Raw genomic sequence first — 22,505 nt, 5'->3', positions numbered from 1 at the left:
GACCGCTTAGATAGGATTTAAGCCAACAAAGGAAAGATCCTGAGAAACCGAGACGTTCAAACTTTGCAATAGTAATATCATGGTTGATTTTATCGAAAGCTGCCGAGAAATCAGTGTAAATTGAATCAACTTGTTGTCTTTTCTGTAGAGCTTGTGCGATGAGCGATAAGGTTGGTATTTGTTGTGCGCTTCGGCATGAATCCATGTTGATGCTCCGAGATGAAATCGCGACAGTTATGGAATATAAAGTTATAAACTACTTTTTCGAATAAATTTGAAACAGAACACAATGCGGCTATACCACGATAGTTGCTAACCTCGCGTTTGTTTCCTTTTTTAAAAACAGGGAAGACATAAGATTTTTTCCAGTGGTCAGGGAACATTCCATTCTGTAGGGATAGGTTGAATAGCTTAGAGAGAGGTTTAGATAAGCTTTCTGAGCACTTCTTCAAAGCAAATGCAGGAATACCGTCGGGTCCAGGATTTGTTGAGGCCTTAATTGAGGAGCAAATATTTTCAACCACTTCAGAATTTACAATCGGATGATGTCCAACCGGAGGACGAACGGGAACGTTAATAGCGGCTTTGCGAACTTGTTGCACATCCAGAGATTCGCTAACAAAAACACTTGCAAACTGACATTTGAATAGGTCACAGATCCCTTTGGTAGATGAGCATTCAACGCCACCTTTGGACATGACAGCAGGTAGGCCCGATTCTTTCCTTTGATCGTTGACATAATTCCAGAATCCTTTAGGATTATGCCGTAGTTTTAATTGAACTTTCCGTTGATATGAAGAAAACAACCTTTTGTTTAAACGTTTGTAACGGGAGTTGGCAAAGATGTAGATTTGTTTACAATACGGAGACTTATGCTTCGAGTATTTTCGCAGAGCAGTTCGTTTAAATCGTTTGAAACGTTTGAGGCGGTTGTTACTCCAAGGGGATTTGGCACAGATTTTCGGGCACGCTTTGGAATGAATTGGTCGATTGCATACAACATAATATTGCTGAATGAAATAACTGAAGAATTCAGGTCCTGATCGATAATGTTGAGCCAATCTACGTTCGAGAGAAAGGTATTCATACTGGTGTAATCACCGTTTTTGTATTTGCCCAAATATCTCACAACAAAAGAAGGCCATTGGCCTCGTCAAGTTTGATGTTCTCTTGTTTTTCTTCTTATTGGCATTACATCCCCACACTGGGACAGAGCCGCCTCGCAGCAGTGTTCATTGTTCATTAAGCACTTTCACAAATATTAACAGCGAGGTTTTTCAAGTCAAGTTACCATTTTGCATTCGTATGTCTTGAGGCTAAAACGATGATACTTTTATGCCCAGGGAAGTCGAGACAATTTCCAACCCGAAAATTGTGTAGACCGACACCGGGAATTGAACCCAGCCACCCTCAGCATGGTCTTGCTTTGTAGCCGCGCGTCTTACCGCACGGCTGAGGAGGGCCCTTGATGTTGTTCTCTAAACATCGAATTATTCATTAGATCGTAAACTAAAAGCTGGTATAGATTTGTGAGACAAAATAGTGACAAAGGTATGAATCAAGATTTGTCTTTCGCGACCCACAGTTTGGAAACCCATGCTCTACGGCATTCCAAAATTAAAAACACAAATTCAAAATACAAAGATTCGTTTCAGAACCCTATGAACCTTTTTAGAATCCCGTTCTTTATGCTCTTCCTAATCACAGTAATGGTGGGACACCAGCATTTTTGACTTAATTGGTTCATTTACTCATTCGAAAATTATTTCAGGGATTCCTTTGGATACCATCGGGTTTTCCAATCTCCCGTGGATTTCCCTAGTAATTCCTCCGGAATTTTTAACATTCTAGGACAAAATTACAGGAATTTCCTTACAGATTTCTAACGGATTTTTTGAAGAAACTCCTGAAGGAATTTCTGGCATTCTTAAATTTCTCCAAGAATTTCTTTGGACATTCCTCCAAGAATTCGTCCAGAGACTTCCAGAAATTCTTTTGGAAATTCATCAGAACATTTCTCTAAAAATTCAAAAAAGTAATTTGAAGAAAATTTCTTCGGAAATTCCTTCGCGATTTATTTCAGATTTTTTTTCAGAAATTGTTTTAGAAATTTCTTCATAAATCCTTTAAAAAAAATGGGGGTATTATCCCGAGCAAAGTCTGCCATCGTAATGAGGGAAAATAGATAAATATTTAATATTGCTTGAGATTGAGCTTGATTGATTGCCTGTAGGTTGACTGCCAGATCAGCTGTTCTTGCAGAGAGAACCAACAAATGTTTATTTGAGACTAGCAATCATCTTCAATTTATAAGTACTGATGATATTATTTGTTAGGTCAAACTGGCACGTTACAATGCAAGTCAATGTTTTTTTATCATGTACTTCAATGATGTCCATCAAGGGTCCACAAATTTTCTTTTGCTGATGATCTAAAGATATTCCTACGTATCTGCTCGGTTACTGATTGCCATACTCTCCAAGGTCAAATCAATGCTTTCGATGATTGGTGTACTACGAACCGGATGGTTGTTAATCCGACAAAATGTTAATCCGTTATCACATTTTACGCAAAAAAGAGGCGATTATCTTCGATTACCATTTGCTGGGAACTACAGTCTAACGGGTGAATCACGAAAAGAATTTGGGTGTGGTTTTAGACTCAAAACTGACATTTTCACACCACCTTTCATACGTTGTCGACAAAGCGTCTAGAACCCTGGGCTTTGTCATGAAAACAGCGAAAAATTTCACGAACGACTATTGTCTGAAATCGCTGTACTGTTCTTTGGTGCGCTCTACATTAGAGTATTGTTCGTCAGTATGGAGCCCATATTACAACAACGGCGAAGAACGTATTGAATCCAGGCCTGGGAATTGTCGCGTTTGTCAGTGACACCTGACAAGATACATAAAAACATGGTCAGTCAAAAAAAACTTGTCAACTTCCAGTTTTCCGTCGCACGACTGGATCCCCACGACCAGATGATAGTTATGTGAAGAATTCCGCTGCCTGTTGATGGTGTTGGTTTGCGTGGGAGAGCTATCAGATTCGTCAAATCGTCGTTTGAATCTTTGTTTACTAAAGCAGATAAGTCGTTTTGAAAATTTTGTCTTGAACTGAACCATTTAACGCAACGCAAGTTTGCTCGCTTTTCACGCGGTTTATGGAGTTGTCGTACTTTTCAAGCGGGTTTTGTATTGATGCTGTTTTCAACCGATTTTGTTCACGTGGTTTTGAAAAAATCGGAGCACGAAACAGCGATTTTTGATAAAGTCATTTTACGCGGTTTTGTAATTTACCGGTTTTGACTTACGCAGTACAATCAATCGTCCGCGTAAATATCGACTTCAATGGATTTTAACCGGTACACCGTTTGTAGCAATTGCCTGATAGACGGTTATTTGACTGCAATATTTTATGTATAAGAGAAATACGGAATTTTATTTATGCGTATATCCTACATTAGGGCCAATTAAGGAACATTCGATACATTTTTGATTGATTGGAATTACTGCACGTTAACTTGGGTGGAGTATTAAATTTTAATCGCTAGCCACGCGCTGTTGTGGGGCCGTACAATTATTACGGCGCATTTTTCTGTGTTTTTCGAAACCCCCTCCAATGTAAATTTTTTTTCTTACACATTATTTTTTATTTATATGGAGAGTAAGAAAATTATAGTACTCCTTCCATAAGTGCTTACGTAATAAGTGTACGGTCACGAAACGCTCATGCGGGTTTGTTTATGCTATGTACAGCGTGATATGTTTTTCGGTTTATGATGTTCAAAATACAACAGCTTGTGTGCTCGAGTATTAATGGTCCGCTTAAAAGATTTCCGGATATAGATAATTTCAAACCATTCGTGATTTTTAAACATACATTTTAGATATGTAATTAAATGACGCATTTTGGTTAAACAGGAGGAGCTGGACTAAAATCACCAAAATTCGACACATTATTATTATGCCGTACATATTAGCCGTTTTTATAACGAGCTCGACTTCAACTGCTGTAAAACCCAGAAACCACACCATTTCAGTGGTTTCCTAACATTTTGTCATCAATTCATAATGACAACATTTTGCTGACAACGACAACAATTTTTGTCGCGACAAAATTCAAAGGTGACATGACGAACTTTTTTGTCAATAACCATGACAACTATTCTAATCCGTCTGGTTGTGCAAAACCTTAGTCGCGATGGAAAGCGTCACACGACAAATATATCGTAACAAAATAAGTATGTGACAAGATTCAAAATGTCTTGTCGGAGCGAGAGACCAGTAGTACGCTGTATCGAGCTACGTTGGTTAGGTTGTGTTGTCCAGAGTATATTATATAGAGTTGCGCAAAGAGCATCTTCTTACACTTATTCTGAATGATCTTCTTGTTATTATGTTTGCAACTTTCATTTTTGTTCAACCCTTAAAGTGACTTCACGGGAGTGTTCACTGCTAAAGCTTTTTAATTCGATAACCAAGTCACCCACAGAGTGCAAACACGTGAGTTTCTTGTTGCTACTTTATTGGGGGGGTGTATTGAAGTTTTTGAAGCTTTTTCTAGAACCAATCTAATACATTTCAGTTCATGCGTTTTTATTCGCCATAAAAATCATTAGGCGATAACAATACTTCCGCCTTACCAACAAGCATGTGTTTACTTTGCTCGATAGGTAGACGATTTGACAGTTCAATAGGTAGATTTGGCTTCACTCTTTGCGTAACTCTATATATGATAGACTCTGGTGTTGTCTAGTTTGAGGTGACTGTTTTCTCTTTGGTTTTGTCGCATGGTTTTTCTGTATGAAGGTGAGAAATCCCAGGCCTGATTGAATCTATTCAACCGGGGTTTCCTGCGGTTTGCGCTTCGAAGACTAAACTGGAGAGACCCGCTGCACATAGGAGTACGCAGTGTAAAAGCGTGGCCAAAACTATTGTCTGTAAATGCCTTTAATTAACAGCAAAGCGTATTTTTCTGTTTTAGTGCTCTTTGTATTAAACTAGTAGTGAAGTATGACCACCGGCGGCGTCAGTTTTTGTTATTAGGTAGAGAACCACTTGGCGTAAGAACGCTGCCTTTGGGAACTACAGCGTGCTTGCGACGAGTGGTGTCCTCCTCTGTTTCTGTCATTGAGTATGATTTTTATGTTAATTTTCATTCTTTAATTATTACTTACTAAGATTTCTGATTATGTGCTTTGTTTGTTCACTTCGACTATATAAATTTGTTATCGAATAATGTTAAAGTCCCTGGATATTACAATCAATGGACCAGATCAGATAAATTCGTTGCACTTCTACCGCTTTATTTCTTAACAACCTTTTACATCCGAAAAATGCGTATGCTTTTCATCAAAGTCCAGCTCTTCTTTGAAAGCCATTTTATGAGCTTTGTCGCTAAAATCATAAATATTTATTTTTTCGCCTAACTTTTCTTAGAAAACTTCACTATATTCAAATAAAAACAACTCACGATTGCGTGAGGATGCGTGAAATGTTTTTCATGGAGCTTATTGAGGAAACTCCAATCTTTCCAACGCTGACAATTTTGTTGCTTGATCGGGTTTGGAACTTAATCAAAAGTTTTATTTTGTAAAACATATTATTGTGAAAAAGATAAAAAAAAAACTAGTATCAGTATTTTATTTATTTATCATCAGACTAAGGCCGGAGTGGCCTGTGCTGCACATAAAAGACTTCTCCATTCAGCTCGGTCCATGGCTGCACTTCGCCAACCACGCAGTCTGCGGAGGGTCCGCAAGTCGTCCTCCACCTGATCGATCCACCTTGCCCGCAGTGCACCTCGCCTTCTTGTTCCCGTCGGATCGTTGTCGAGAACCATTTTCACCGGATTACTGTCCGACATTCTGGCTACGTGCCCGGCCCACCGCAGTCTATCATCATTATGGATCACCTAAAAACAATTTTAGATCGAATCATGCTTGGAAAGGATTTTACATACCCTCATTATTGGTACCTATATTGATTTTCATCTTAAAAATCAATAAAACCCAGAAAAACACGATAAAACATGAACATTTTTCCATGTACAATTGCGATAAAACTGGCATGTAAATTATGGTGAAGTTTTGACAGCCAGCGTTGCTCACAATTAATCAATATTGATCCAAAAATCCCAGGGCAAGTTAGTATTACTATTTGAGAGTACGAAAACGAAAAATAATATGGAGATATCTAAAAATATTGTTTTTGACTTTTGGCCATGATTTGGGCTGAAATACTCCTTAGTGCGCTGCATCTTCCTAGTTACGAAGATCGCTGTCGCTTGATTACCTTAGAAGCGACGAGATTGGTGCTGTATTTCTTTGTTTTTGCGAAGAGATGAATTTATGTGCAGTGAGATGGAAAACAGAACAGTTCCCCTATATCGCTAGTCGTCGGTATGATGAAATTACGATCGGCGGCGCTTTGACCCAAAATCGTCTGTGGCAGCAGCTTGAGTAAAACCAGCGGCGCGGCGCTCAGCACTAGACGAAAATCGATAACTTAAACTTGTTAATGTGTAACGTCAAATTAAATGAAGATGAAAATTGTTTAAAATTTCTCATTATTGGAATTTCGGTCCAGGTAAAGCCTGTCCACGTTAAATTTCGGACACCATGCGATTTTTTAAAATTTTCACAAACCACTGAGAAGATCAATTTACACGACAGTTGAATCTTTCCGCTTTATGTTATTCTTTCACTGGGTGGTGCGGATAGAATCGATTTGGTTGTCAAACTGAAGCCAAAATTTTCTATTGTGCCGGAGCCAAACATTGAAGATTGTGGTTATGTTCGTTTCTGATCTAATATTGAGAAGTATTGTTATTATTTGGGGAAAAAATAAAAATAAACTTTGTTTGAGTTGTGTATTTTTTGTAACAAATATTCTTACATCATATTTCGAGTGGAAATTTAGTAGGAATGCAACTAAAAAGCACTCGTAACGAAATTTCACGAGATTCAGCAGCTGATTGGAGCATGAATGTATGTAAACAATCGTAAAGTCATGTAGAGTCTAGCGCAATTGTGCGCCCTCATGCAGCGTGGAAAGAGAAATTGGAAGAGCGGGAAATGTTTGACAGCCAAGTAACTGCAAAATAATTTTGTTTATGGGAGTGATTTCAAAATATCCATCTACTCGCTTGAGCGCAGAAAAGCGGCTCTATCCGCAGCACCCAGTTCTTCCAGCGGGTTTTCCTTCTTGTCCAAAGAGATAAAATGGCTACAAATTGTCTGACATTGTCTCAGTGTCCGAAATTAACGTGGACAGGCTTTAATCCTATCCAAATTCTTTCATTTGATACTTTTTTGTGATTTGTTATCAAACGAGATTTTGTTTTGCTAACAATAGGCTGAATTAAAGTAAAAAATCAAGTTCATGATAAATGATCAAACTAAATTTTCAGTTACAATAAAATTGCAAAAAAGAAAGAGCCTAACGAGAAAGCATTCAACAAGCCCGGAAGGACAACGCAGCCAGAATAAATATTCACTTCAATAAAAAAAGAACGATAAAACCGACGAAGAACTGACCGATGGGCAAACGTTCTGCTGGTCATATCATAAATTTGCGCAATTTTGCTTTGAAACGAAATTTGCGCCCGTCAGCGGTACCGAGCTTCGTTTATTCCAGACCAGACAGGTGATTCTGTAGGAACAACTTTAAAATAAAAGTCATTTCTATGCTTTTTGAGATCTGTCTATTTAGTTTATCAAACCTTATAAAAAAATGAATCCACACATTTAGGTCATAAGGGTCATATATCCAAAATCAATACAAAATTGTGCATTCCACCGCCGCCCGTTGTTCAAAATTTATTACGCCGGAAGGAATCTGACTTGCAGAAACTATAATTTACATAATGTGACCAGCAAGCGTCCTGCGAAATGCGGGACGGGGCTGGGAATCGAACCCATGACCAATCGCTTGAAATTGGAAATTATTTTGTTGGACATTTGTTGCAATGTCTCAATATAGCAACTATCTCAATAATATAGCAACTAGTCCATATTGGCACAGCATACAATATGGCAGGTCTAAAAATTTGTTTGTAAATTGAAAGTTTGTTCTTAAGACAAAGTTTTGATTTTCTCTTTATAAGTGGATATAGACACTTAATATATTTGTTACATTTGGCTTGAAGGCCTTCAATGTGATTTTTAAAAGTTAATTTTTGGTCCAGCAGAAGTCCTAAATATTTGGCTTCGCTAGACCAATTAATTTTAACCTCATTCATAGTGACAATATGTCTGCTAGAAGGTTTCAAATAAGAAGCTCTCGGCTTATGTGGGGAAATTTTCCATTTTTGCAAGTAAGTGGAGAAAATATCCAAACTTTTTTGCAATCTACTACAAATGACACGAAGGCTTCGCCCTTTGGCTGAGAGGCCCGTACCGGATATAATGATGTCTTCGTTATTGGTTGATGTATTTTTGAAACAAAAATACTTACTCTATCCAGCTGAAGACTGCTTTTTCTCCTCGGTGGGTGGTACGAGCACGTGGCTGTCTTTCTCGTCAACGACTGGATGACGGTAATTTGAGCCATGCGATATTTATGTAAATTTTAACGAGGATAAACTCTCTGCTTTCAAAACAACTTCAACGTCGTGGATGTTGAGTTAATAACTATGTACAATAAAAGTACTTTAAGTTTGGAGAACGAGAAGATAGCTAACACGATCATCTTTTTTATCATTCCAGCCCCTCACAGTACTGCATTCACTTATTGTTAACCGAAAGCTCTCAGCTGGCTTTTCTGGAAACTCTGGACAGCGCACTGCAACTTCTAAGTGGCCATATATCCTTCGGATCGATATACGTTTCCGGGTCGTACGATCCGGCGGACAACAAGCACCCACCAAAAGAACTCATCCGGAATCTGAACGTGCACATCAAATACCTTAACAATGAGACCGTTAAGAACTTCATCGGCACCGACAATTTACCGATCCGATGTGCGGGCTTCCACGTGCACGATCAGCGCGAGTGGATCGATTTTTTCCGTACCCTGGAACCCCTTCAGATCCAATGCGTGGAAACAGGCCGCCGGCTGGTAACCGTGCTGAACGACATACGAAACCTGGAGGTCCAGGCCACGACACCGACCCGTAGGCAGCTCCACTCGCAGCATCGCGCCCTAAGCCGCGCGCTGATGGATTCGGAACTGCAAGCCCTCCGTCGGAAAGGACCAAATACCATACAACGACTCCAAGACAAACTCACCGTTATCAACAACAAACAAACGCTTAAACAAACCAAAAATTTAGTTAGGAACAGTAGTCTAGATAGTACTAGTAATAGCAATCGCCTCGTGAGCAGTAGTCTAAACGGAAACTTCACCCTTCACCACAAGCAGCAGCGGACCGTCGTCGGTATGAACGGTGCCGCCGAGCAGGATCTGATCAACGCTCGCCTCGGAGAAGTGATCACCATCTTCCAGGAGGTGGATCGAGCCGCCCGAAAGCTCGAACAGCTTACCGAACAGAGGAGAGAAAGACTAAGGGAGATGACCCGGCAGCGTGCCCTGGACGATGAGATCAATGAGGTAAGCTAGGGAAGGCCTAGGCTTTCGTGGAAATTTAATGAGACTGTGACGTTTTCGCTACCCCGGACTGTCGACCATTGGCCTCCATTTTCACAACGTGTTCCGCCCATCTATTTCCACTGTCTGACATTCTAATAAGATATTTTATACAAACTGCGTGACACACTTAATCGATCTTCACAAGTACGTCATACTTAGTTCATTGATACTCACTCACTCGTGAGTTCTGAGCACCCCTAGGAACAACATGAAAGATCGCCAACCCGAGGCGGCTGGTCGTTTTAGCTTGGACCTGGGTCCGTTTCGGATTCCCATTGCTTTATTTGTTCATAGTTTGTTGCGGCTTCGTCGCCATGAGCCCCGAACCTCTGCTGCGATGTTCTGCCGGATTCCAGTCTAACACTTGCTTGTAGATTTCGTCTCCACTCTTTCGTAATGTGTGACCGACCCACCTCCATTTACGCTCTCGATGTTCCTTTGATATAGGGTTCTGAAGGCATCTTCGATGGAGCTCAGCATTCGAGATACAGTTGTGAGACCACCAGGCCCGAATTATGAAACGTAGACACCAGTTGAAGAATTATTGCAGCTTTTGCGTGATCTCCGCTGATACACGCCATGTCTCATTGACGTTAACATCACAGCTTTCACGTTAGTGTTGATCTGGTGCAATGATTAGGCTGATTGGATCTTCATATATTTCGTAAACTCGTAAAAGCAGCCTTAAGCCTTCTTGATCTGCGCTCCGATGTCGATCTTAGTTCCGCCGTACAACGCTAACTGGCTGCCAAGATATTGATAGCTTTCGACCTTCTACACTGCTTGTCCGGCTACCGTTAGGTTCTATAGGTTGTTGTTCGTGTTGTCATCCAACGATTAGGTTTTGTTTACGTTGATGATGAGACCCGCCGCGCAGAGTAATTAATTTACTTTCATTTGTGTCCCATGTCAAAATGTGGTACGTAGCCCTGAAGCAAACTCTTCAACACGTTTTACGCCTGCTCCATCGTTTCAGGATTCTGATTTTCTTGCTGTCAAGTCTGTATGTAGTGTGTCTTATTTGCAACAATCAGAATTTTTCGCATATTTTCTCTCTGATGTAAATTCAATCTTTTGTGATGCTGTTCGTATCTATTCGTCTTTACCTCCAATGAGTTTGATGTCCTGAAAGTAGATACAATGTCAATGTTTTTGGCAACGAAATGCTTGTATGAAACACATCGTCCGGAAAATGCCTTTGGAATAACAAGCATTTGCGTTATTTCCAAACCAACGTTTCGATCTTCTGAGATGTGTCTTTGTGAAAAAGCAGTTTCTAATAAAGTACTCTGCTTAATATGTTCAGACCGAAATATTGTTTTTTTTTCTGACAAGTTATGGTTATGCTCCAGAGCAGGTAAGTATAAAAAAATGACTGGTATTGGTTATGGACAAAACATATACTTTATAGTTACAAACCCAACTAGTCATGTAGAAATGTTTATTATTACTCTTGATAGATACGTGGATGGTGAAATCAATCGTACATATTCGAATTACTCTGTGTACATACAACTTATAATATTTAGTTTCCTTGTAGAATCCTGAAAAAAGATATTAAGCCCTGTCTTGCACCGTCCACTAATAGTTTGACAATTTAAACTCATTTGAATTAATCGCAAATTAAACAGAATATGGGTTTCCTCTTAATGTTGGCCAAGGAACAATGTAGATAGACTGAAATTGTACTACTAATACTCGGACGTTATGTTTTTCAATTTATTTTGTTTATGATACTAAATGTTGGCCATTCTACCCGCAGGTAATATCATGGATCCGGAACGATGGAAGTAAAACTCTACAGAACTTCAACGAATCGTCTAGCTTAGAAACTGCCGATCGCGCCAAAGTAGCTGGTCAAGAGTTTGAAAAATTCTACTTCATCTCACTGAAGTGCATCAGCAAAGGACGGGATCTGTACGATGCTTCTGCCGAGTTAGAGATTCTCAAGGATACGCTGAAGATATTGAAGGACATTGTTGACCAGTACAAGGAACGTTTAGAGAATACCAGGGAACGGATTGAAGGAGCCGTTCGACTGCACGACTTCATAGAATCTCTTCGCTTGAAGCCCCACGATGAGGCTGTTCAAATCGAAATGATCGAGCTAGCCGAGAAGGTTGAAATCCCCGCTTTAATTGAACACTGCAGAAACCTCCTGCAAACATCAGCCAGTAACAATAGTAACAGAGATACCAACACTACCAGTACCAGTGATAACATCAGTTTAGATATAAGCTTGTCCGATGACACGATCACAGCCACCAGCACTCCGGAGAAGAGGAAATACGGTCAATCACTGGCACCACCATCCCTGATCGAGCCGAACGGGAACCACTGCAGCCACCACAATCACGGCCGACACCACCACGATGAAGACGAAGAGGAGCAATCGAAAATGGCCGATTCCGGTCTGGGAGGTTGCGATCGCTGCGAGGGTAACGAAAAACTCGAACGAACCTGTTCCTGCCAAAGCCTCAACGATCCGAAGAACGGATGGTGAGATATTCTAATATTGAATGAAGTTCTCAGTTGGATACTGATTTCATTGGTTTGCTTTTTCAGTAACAATGGTGATGACCTAGATGAGGACTGCTTTGAAGCCAATTCAAAGCCTTCCCTAGATCTACAGATACCGCTGCAGGCAAACGCTCATCTCTACTGTCACGCGTCGAATTTGCAGCTAGATTACGAAGAGAACAACATATTTGACCAAAAGACGCAGAAGTACGTTTGTCTCAAAACCTCCCATATCTCAGATCCTCGAAACTAACATGTGTACGCCTTTTCAGAACGCTTCTATTGATCATGCGCGAGATGATTGGAACAGAACGCGACTACGTGCGATCGCTGCAGTACGTAATCGAGAACTACACTCAAGAACTTCTGCGCGATGATATTCCACAAGCGCTGCGCGGCCAGCGGAACGTCATCTTTGGCAACATCGAGCGAATATGCGAATTTCATCAGCAGCATTTCCTCAACGAGTTGGAAAGGTAAGATTCAATAATTGACTATTCGTACAAAAATTTAATCGGATTCTCCGTCGGCAGTTGCGAACACCACCCACTCAAGGTGGGAAGCGCTTTCCTGCGGCACGAGTCCAAATTTTACCTGTACGCGTTGTACAACAAGAACAAACCAAAAAGTGATTCTCTGATGAGCGAAAATGGAACGCAGTTCTTCAAAGCGAAGCAGTTGGAGCTGAACGATAAGATGGATTTGGCATCGTATTTGCTGAAGCCGGTGCAACGGATGGGAAAGTACGCGCTGCTATTGCAACAGCTGATGAAGGCCTGTTCCTCAGCGCAGGTAAGACATAGTTAGATTGTTTTGAGAACTTTAGCCGCGAACTTCAATTCCTCCAGGAAACAACTAATCCAGAGATTCTGGAAGACATGGAAGAGCTGCAGAAAGCCGAAGAGATGGTACGTTTCCAGTTGCGACACGGTAACGATTTGCTGGCGATGGATTCGCTACGAGATTGCGATGTGAACGTGAAGGAGCAAGGTCGATTGCTGCGACAGAATGAGTTCCTTGTTTGGGAAGGAAAGGCCGGCAAGAAATCTCTGCGACAAGTGTTCCTGTTTGAGGAGTTGGTCCTGTTCAGTAAAGCTAGACGGTTTCCGGATAGGAAGGTTTGTTACGAAACCTTGTTCCATATCCCACATGTAGTTAACGAATTATATTTTACAGAATTTGGATATCTACATCTACAAGAATAGCATCAAGACGTCGGATATTGGTTTGACGGCACACGTTGGAGACTCGCCGTATAAATTTGAAATTTGGTTCCGCAAACGCAAACCCGGCGATACCTGGACGCTACAGACGATGAGCGAAGACATAAAGAACGCTTGGACAGAAGAAGTATCCAAACTGTTATGGAAACAGGCCAAACGGAATCGGGAAATACGTCTGGCCGAAATGTCGTCGATGGGTATCGGTAGCAAGCCCTGTCTAGATATTCGCCCCAGTCAGGATCAGATTAATGACCGATCAATCAGTATTTCGATGTTCGGTAAAAGTGAGTTATTGAAGCTTCGATACCTCAAGGCAATATTTCCACTAATCTAATCTCATTTCAGCTCCAAAACTACGAAATTCCTTCATCGGCACGCTACCGGAATCGAAAAGTTCGAAACGCCCACAGTCGATCATTTCGGTTAGCAGTTCATCGTCTGGAAGCTCGGTTGTCAGTACCGGAACCGGATCAACGGCCAGTGGCTGTGAAACGAACGCCGTAATCAAAAGCAACGGGAGTGCGGTCGGGAGTAGCTCGGCCGTATCGTCCGGATGCAGCACCAGTAGCACTAGTAGCAGTAGCACCACCGCGAGTATTACAACCTGCAAACGCCTCACCCTCAGCATTACCGACCCAAATGCTCCAGCGCCTCTGAAGGCCAACTTCAAGAAACATCAACGATCGACCACGCTAGTGAGCCAATGTTCAATGGGTAAGTTGAATATTACCTCTTTTGTTTTCTTGCAATGTGCATAAGTAAAGAGTTTTTTCTCTATTTGACACGATCCTAGATGGGTCAAGGATACTTGTTAACAGTTTTCTGTATGTCCTTTTAACCGATTCTCATATTTCGGGCAAATGCAATATTCGCCCATATGTCACGTTCATGGTTCATGCCATGTTCTGGCTGGGTCTCCTATAATTATTGCCCTTCTCATTTCTTTTAAAGTGTTGTTATCCGTTGTTGACAATAATCCATCTCTAGGATTAATCACCTTTTTTACGTTACTGTTTTCTTGTTTACAGAAAGTGGCATCATAGCCGATATTTCTTTGAGTCCGGACGAGGCCCTGGAGAACCCACTTTGGCCCCAACAAAAACATCACACTCTTTTGAAAAAATCTCACAGCGTCGCATCCACCAGTCAGGAACATAACAAAATCCCAGAAGATATACCAAAACCAAAAGAACTACCATGCAGTGCCAGCAGCAGTAACAATGCATCATCCAACGCTACCGGATCCACCAAAAACCACTCCAGTTCCATCAACTCAGACACCATAACCGTCCATCTTTGAAAGTTGTAGAAGTTCGTTCTAAGCTCCTCTATGCCATGTGTGGTCTTTTTGTACAAAATAATTTGTCTAATCTTTTACTGCTCGTGTAAGCTCCTTGTTCTACCTTTGCAAGTGGAAGGTGTTTTAACCTCTAATCGATAGTAAGAATTATCAATATATGAATTTATGCACATGGTACTTTATCGATTAATTTGATACGAATGTGTGTACCTTTGGAATAATAGCAAAATTAGAAGGGACATGACCGTCTCATTGAAGATAATCGAAAGCAGACAAAACATACATAATTGGATAATCAATTGTTTGATTAGAAAAGGCAAATTAACAAAACTGGCTTGAAAATCATATTATTTATGAGACATCATCACATTATTATAAAAAAAACGCAAACTACCTAAAACCTAAATGTTAAACTATGTACATGCATATATTAGAACAATATGTCCAGACGTGTTTAAATATTAAAATATGACAGAGGAATTTTGAAAAGACAAAAAAAAGTCTAAATATTAATAGGTCTTACTTATGTTAGTGTCGCGAAAAGCCATTACTATTATTTCGATAAATGAAAGCCCTACCGCAAAAAAATACATATAAGGTTGGAATGTAGTTACTTGAGTGAAATAAAAGCTTTATTCTAAAACCTGCTGCATTGATACATTTGACACTGGTTAACCAGAGTTCTTTCGAAGTCAATCGCGTGAGAGTATTCCTTGAAGAAATGTATTATTTACATTAAATCAGATTATTTTTTGGATAAATTGTCTTATTTAAGTAATAATTTATTAAGATTATATAATATACATATTAGTCATAAACAGTCTTCACGAAAAAATAGCATACGAATCTCCAGATTGAAATTACCGAAAAATACTAACATTTTTCGTTCTATCACCTTTTAGTCATGTTTCGATTTGTTTTGTTTTTTTTTGTATTATATTTTCAAAATGTATGTATATTTAAACTGTACCTTAGATTTAACCATATAAAAACTATTAAATATTTTATTTACTACTAAAACCGAGTGTTTCATTTATGATATGCTACCAGCATGCATCCACGGCAGTTTTTCGATATACTGCTCAACTTGTGCATCCAAGGGGCTGTCCATATACCACGTGGACCAGTTTCGTTCAGTTTCAGATACCCCCCTTCTCCAGCGTAGACATTTGCTCATATACATTTTCAAAAATATGTATGGACCGTGAACAAACGACATATTCCTTCTCCCCCTAAACTGTCCACTTGGTATATGGACAACCCCCAAACTTTTGCACGCTGCCTTTTCTTCATAACCTTTATTCCAGGATGGCCCTCATGTGCTAAATATAAAATTTCCTTTCTCTACAGTTCCGGGATCACTATTCTAGTTCCTCGTCGGCCAGTGGAGATATATCGGCTGCCACACTTATATTCTTCCCTCCCCCTTCATACGGGAGTTTGGCAGAAGGAAGGTCGTGCTATATATACCATCACAAATATTGCCCTCCGCTCGCTTTCAAATCGACTTCTATAAAAAAAAACATTCTTCCCTGCCTAAGTTGACCTGATAGGCCGAACGAAATTGTCGGCCTTACGTCTATTTTCCCCAATTTTTTTTTCCAGGCGGGTTTCGGTCTAATGGTTTATTCGGCCAAATGACATACATATTATGTTAAGAAAACTATTTTGAGCATTTTAGTGGAATGTCTTCACTTGTCATAAGACGAGTTTGTACCATCCCATTTAATTCCACCACTTAAGTACGAGAGTCAGTAAGTCAAGTACGAGACACTGAAGACGACCTTACTGTTGAGGTCGAAATACGTAACTGTCAAGGTACAATCTAGTAGTGGAATTAAATGGGATGGTACAAACTCGTCTTATGACAAGTGATACATATTATGCCAAACAACTTTCGACTATGTGGCCTTCGGCTAAACGGCCCTCCTCAGTCAAAAAGTTTGATTTCCACGTGAAATTCTTTAAATTTCAATGGGAAATCCTTGGGAATTTACACAGGAAATTGATTGAATTTCCAAGGAAAATGTTTAAAGTTTCCACAAGAAGTTGTTTAAAATTTGCACGAATATTTTGTCAAATTTGTAATGGAAATTGTGCATAATTGTCTCGGAAAATTTCCGAGAATGTGCAAAAGGAATCAAATCAAATGAAGTCGAAATACAATCCAAATCAAAACCAAATCCAATCCTAATCCTATTCAAATTCAGCCCAAATTCTTTTCAAATACAATCAAAACCCAATCTAAAACAAATCCAAATCAAATTCAAATCCAACCCAAATTTAATCCCCTTTCTCTGGTGCCAGTTGCCAGACTCGTGATAGTAACAGCTGCAACATTTTAAAACTCTGCGGATCTGAATTGAGGTCAATTATCCGACGTGATAGACCTTGGAATTCCGAAACTGCTGAACATCCTTAGTAATGCGCCGATGACGCTTTGTGTAGTTGCGGGCTTCATTGGTTCGACTTGAACGTATCGACTGGTGTAACATATCACTACTAAAAGTGATAGATTATCCGGCAGCCCCTCTTTAAAATCAATCGCTAAGTCTTGCCACGGTTCTGTTGGAATTCGTTGGGATAGCGGATTGGGTTTATCTGGAATCGATGCCATAATACACGACTTACAATTCCGAGCTACCGCATCCACTGCCTTGTCCATCTGAGGGAACCAAACCTTGCATCGTAGTTGAGCTTTCATCACTGTGCTTCCTTGGAGTTCCAAATGTGCAATATCTATCACTTTTGTTCTTAGCTGTTTGTGAATCAAAATCCTGTCTCCACGTAATACGAGATCTCCATATAGGGTCAATTCATTACGGATGGTTACGGTTCTATATTCCGATAGATGGTTCCAATCTCCTGAATGAATAGCCTCTTTTACTTTTTGCAATTCTTCGTCTGTCATGGTTGCTTTCTCAATTTCGTCTATTGATATTGCTGATGGCTTTATTTCTCCCGATAACCAATCATATCCGTTTCCTCCTTTGAAGCATCATCGACCTTTGAAAGTCTAGACAACGAATCCGCCAGATTTTCTCCGCCTGGTTCATATTTGACCGTAAAATCAAAACTTTGTAGGCGCAGGATCCATCGTTCGATCCGGGCTGATGGTTTAGACTGTGCTTTATTGAACAGGTACTGTAAAGGCTTGCTGTCGGTAATGAGTGCGAAGTTCGTAAAGGAACATGAATAATTTTTCCAACGCGATCGCGAAACATTCTTTTTCGGTTTGACAGTATTTTTTTTCGTATACCGTCAAACTTTTAGACACGCACGAAACTGGTCTAGGGATGCCGTTTTTTATCTGAATCAGTATGGCACCCAGCCCTATTGGGCTGGCGTCTGTTACCAATAGCGTTTCATCCTGTGGGTCAAAGAAGGCTAGAGATTCCACTCTACCTAGGAGGTGTTTTAGCTTGCTTAGTTCCCAATCATGTTGTTCTTTCCATTCCAATGAGTTACCTTTGACAAGTAGCTGTCACATGTGGAAAGTAAAATCTGCCAAATTAGGTACGAATCGACTCAGAAAATTGATCAACCCTAAAAAGGATCACGATTGGAAGCTTGTAATTCCTTGATGATAATCTGATGAATTACATCCCCGCAAATTTTACGTCGTAGCGCTGCAGGGCATCGAGCGGCTACCTTCTACCAAAGCTATGGCACCACAAACGAGCTGGGAACCGGCTTCATAGTTTTGGGGCAAGATGTGCCGACGCGCGAATGGGTGGCCGCCAATCAAGGATATGCAAGCTGAGGATAAAAGGCCGTTTCTTCAACTATAGCATCATCTACGTGCACTGCCCACACGAAGAGAGACCCGACGATGAGGAAGAAGCATTCTATGCATATCGGCGACATGAACGCCCAGGAAGGAAGAGAGGAAATGTATAGACCGGTCATCGGACCGGATAGTCTGCATACCGTATCGAACGACAACGGCCAACGATGCATAAACCTTGCAGCCCCCGCGGAATGGTAGCCATAAGCACTTTCTCCTCCCCCCCTCCAAGAATATCCACAAAGCCACATGGAAATCACCTAATCAAGAAACGGAACACCAAATCGACCACGTTCTAATCGACGGTAGATTCTGCTCTGACAACACGAACGTCCGCACTTACCGCAGTGCGAATATTGAATCCGACCACTACGGTATACAATCACGTATACGCACGAAATTTCTATGAGAAGTTAAACCGTTCACGTAAGGGCCACGTGTCACAGCCCGATATGTGTAAGGACATAAACGGAAACCCTCTTACAAACGAGCGTGAGGTGATCCAAATGTGGCGACAGCACTACGAAGGGCACCTTAATGGAGATGTGACAGACAACGGTGGCGGTATTTTAATGATCCTAGGAGCACGCGCGCAAGACATACGACTTCTTGCTTCGAATCTCCAGGAAATCCAGGAGGAGATCGGCCGGCTGGAAAACAACAAAGTCCCTATTTAAACGCGGTGGTGAGGCACTGGCTAGAGGGTCGCACTGGATAATTACCAAGATTTGGGAGAACGAGGTTCTGCCGCAGGAGTGGATGGAAGGTGTCGTGTGTCCCATCTACAAAAAGGGCTATAAGCTGGATTGTAGCAACTTTCGCGCAATCACATCACTGAACGCCGCCTACAAGATACTCTCCTAAATTTTATGCCGCCGAATAACACCAATCGCAAGAGAGTTCGTGGGGTAGTACCGGGCGGGATTTATGGGTGAACGCTCTACCACAGACCAGGTGTTCGCCGTACGTCAGGTATTGTGCCCACACATCATCTATTTATCGACTTCAAAGCTGCATATGATACAATCGATCGGGACCAGCTCTGGGAGCTAATGCACGAGAACGGATTTCCGGATAAACTGATACGGTTGATCAAAGCGACGATGGATCGTGTGATGTGCGTAGTTCGAGTTTCAGGGGCATCCTCGAGTCCCTTCGAAACGCGCAGAGGGTTACGGCAAGGTCTTCCGTGTCTGCTATTCAACATCACTTTGGAGGGAGTAATACGAAGAGCAGGGATTGACACGAGTGGTACGATTTTCACGAAGTCCGTCCAGGAAATTAGACTTAATTCACGAAACAATAACTCTAGGCGAAAAAAATATTCAACGATGCAATCTAGTTGGAGATTTAGGTGTTATTCTCGACTCCAAGCTAACTTTTGTTGATCTCTATAATCACATAACATATAAAGCAAGGAATATGCTCAGATTCATCAAACGTTTTAGTTTGCATTTTAATGACCCTTATACAATAAAAACACTTTATGCGAAGTATGTGAGACCTCTTCTTGAATATTGTAGTGTTGTCTGGGCCCCATATCAAGATACACATATTAATCGTTCAGAGTCAGTTCAAAAACAATTTTTGTTGTTTGCTTTAAGAAAATTAGGCTGGACGTACCAACTTCCGTTATCACCTTATGAGTCACGTTGCATGTTAATTAATAAGGATGGGCTCAAAAAGCGAAGAGAGTTTGCAATGGTTGCTTTTATAAATGATGTTATATCAAATAGAGTATGCTCTTCGGAAATTTTAGAAAATTTAAACTTCTCTGCTCCCATTCGCTCATTAAGAAATAGAAACTTGTTTTGTATAAGTAATCATAGAACAAACTATGCCAAACATGCGCCTCTGAACAAAATAATGTCTTGTTATAACTTGTAGCTGGCCCTGGCCGATCTCGGAAAAATTTGCGGCTTAAGCGCCACTCCGGTAAGGGAGACCGCACATTCCTTTTTAATTTGCCCGGTGAGACTCCGCTTTGGGCGAGTCCATTGATTATTTCCGAAAAAGAAAGTGATCGAGCCAGCGCACCTACTTCCTACACCTGAACTGGGTATTTTACCTTACGCAACCAACCAAAACTGTCACGCTACGAACTGTTCCTCCAAAGATCCCGGTAAGACGTCACCCATGCCCAACAAGCGATACAACTTATGCTGTACGTTATTTTCTCATCATCGGAGATTCCACCCGTTTCCGCAAGAGGCGCGACTAGTATGGAAGAGACAACGCAAATACGCAAGACGCCACATTCATTTGCGCCACGCAACACTTGGGCTTATTCTACGAGTCGAGTGACATGAGGTGAGTCGATTTTAGCAATTCTCACGTGAGGTGACCATGTTATTCAAATGGGGCTATACTTCTCTTCTCACGTCATTCGAGCAATCTCACGTCACTCCCTTCGTAGAATAATCCCGACACGCAGTGACTAAACCATATTTCTAATATCTAAACTGAACAAACTACGTAGGTACTAGATGTATTGCTGGTAATAAATAACAAACATTTATTTAGGGAAAATCATGGCCAAAAACAAGGAGATTTATTAAAATAGCATGCTTCTATTTCGTGGTGTACGTACAACGTTTCTACCTCTAACCTACTCTAGTGCTTTTCTGTGCGTTTCTATTCGTGTTTCTTCTCTGCTTGTGCTACTCCATTCACATTCTTCAATCGATCGATCGACCGATCTAGCTAGCCTTGCAACCGAGTGGCTTACACAATAGGGTTGGGGGTGTTACGAAAACTACGTGTACACGTTTTAATTTTACTCCCGCTCAACCGAAATGGTTATTGGACGTCGGGACGATTGTCCATTTGTCGTGAATCCTCGACCTATGGTCGGCAAAAAACTTTCCTCCGAGGCGTCCTCACCGGACGCCGCACTCCACAAAATAAAGATTGGTTGGATAGGCGACTCACCGATTAGCTGCAGTAATTTGATGATGTGCTGCTGTGTTGTATGCGCTCCTGGTACGTTACGCGGTAGGGAGGGACTAGATGCCGGTTTAGTCGCGGTCATACGTGGATAGATACTTTCACGGTGGGCCTTTGGCTCACTCTGGTCTCGCTGTGGCTATTGACGACCACTGCGATGGAATAGCGGCGCGTTGGCGGGCCGCCGTCTTCCGGTGGCTGCAGAAAGCCGTACTCTTCGCGTCGAACGGCAGGAAAACGTCGCTAGCAAGTAGATATAGCCGGGGCTAATCACAGAACATTTAGCACATTCACAAGTTTCTTGATCAGCAGATTAAGCACTTTACCTGTTTCTTTTTCTTAAACTCACACACTTTGTAAAGCCCTATTCTGAAGACAACTTTTGTTCTAAAGACTAACAAAGGAACAATAAACAGATCAAAATTAAGAAATATTGCCATGTCACTTAACTCACATTCAACGGATATTCGACTCGGACAAGCTCACGACACTTCTACACTAATCTGCACTAATTAAACGGAAGTTCAATTTCCCGCGATCATCTTCGAAATAGCTCGGTAGTGTCAAAGTCTAAAGTCGGTTGCTCGCTCAGTTTCAGTTTTTATCGTGAATCTTTTCCCAACTTTCTCAAAGATAACAAATGGCCCTGACCTTCGCGAATGTTCTCATGGATTATTACCGTCCTCGCGAGCTTTCCCTAATGATTTTGTTTTATCTAATTTATGGCGCTGAATCTATTACCTCCTTGTCTATGGTGTCGTACCAGTTGATTCGATCAACGGCGTTGTCTAGTCAACGGCGACTTTTGATCCATGATTATGAATTAATCATTCTATAGTTTCTCATTCAAGCATATCATTCAAAAATGTGATCATTTTATAACTTGTAACGAGGTTACAAAACAAAAAGATATATTTAACCCCAACCTACCCTTATTATACCTTCTTTAAAAAAATACTAAGCGTTAGCAATCAAGGACTTTCGTGTCGACTAGAGCGCCAAAGGGAGCTGTCAAAATCATACATGACATTCATGTTTAGGCCACCGGAAAAAGGTTTCCGAAGGCGAAATCAACCGATGTAGGTACTCGGGTGTAGAATAAAAGGCAATATATGTGTATAGCCAGAATATTC

The 22,505-nt window shown here is 41.0% G+C and overlaps 1 protein-coding gene across 1 annotated transcript in view; it reads left to right on the top strand.

Moving 5' to 3' along the window:
• LOC134211360 (uncharacterized) overlaps window positions 1-15,653 on the top strand; it is a 167,365-nt gene extending 151,712 nt beyond the window's left edge. The window contains exons 5-13 of the mRNA XM_062688148.1: window positions 8,714-9,557; window positions 11,359-12,095; window positions 12,162-12,323; window positions 12,389-12,592; window positions 12,650-12,908; window positions 12,965-13,234; window positions 13,293-13,623; window positions 13,685-14,053; window positions 14,368-15,653. Of these exons, the coding sequence (XP_062544132.1) occupies window positions 8,714-9,557; window positions 11,359-12,095; window positions 12,162-12,323; window positions 12,389-12,592; window positions 12,650-12,908; window positions 12,965-13,234; window positions 13,293-13,623; window positions 13,685-14,053; window positions 14,368-14,639 (3,448 nt within the window). The 3' untranslated portion in view covers window positions 14,640-15,653. The remainder of the gene's footprint in view (window positions 1-8,713; window positions 9,558-11,358; window positions 12,096-12,161; window positions 12,324-12,388; window positions 12,593-12,649; window positions 12,909-12,964; window positions 13,235-13,292; window positions 13,624-13,684; window positions 14,054-14,367) is intronic.
• Window positions 15,654-22,505: the final 6,852 nt, after the last annotated feature.

This window comes from Armigeres subalbatus, chromosome 2 (assembly GCF_024139115.2).
Source record: "Armigeres subalbatus isolate Guangzhou_Male chromosome 2, GZ_Asu_2, whole genome shotgun sequence".
Classification (NCBI taxonomy): Eukaryota; Metazoa; Arthropoda; class Insecta; order Diptera; family Culicidae; genus Armigeres; species Armigeres subalbatus.
This window is presented reverse-complemented; position numbering and strand designations above follow the sequence as displayed.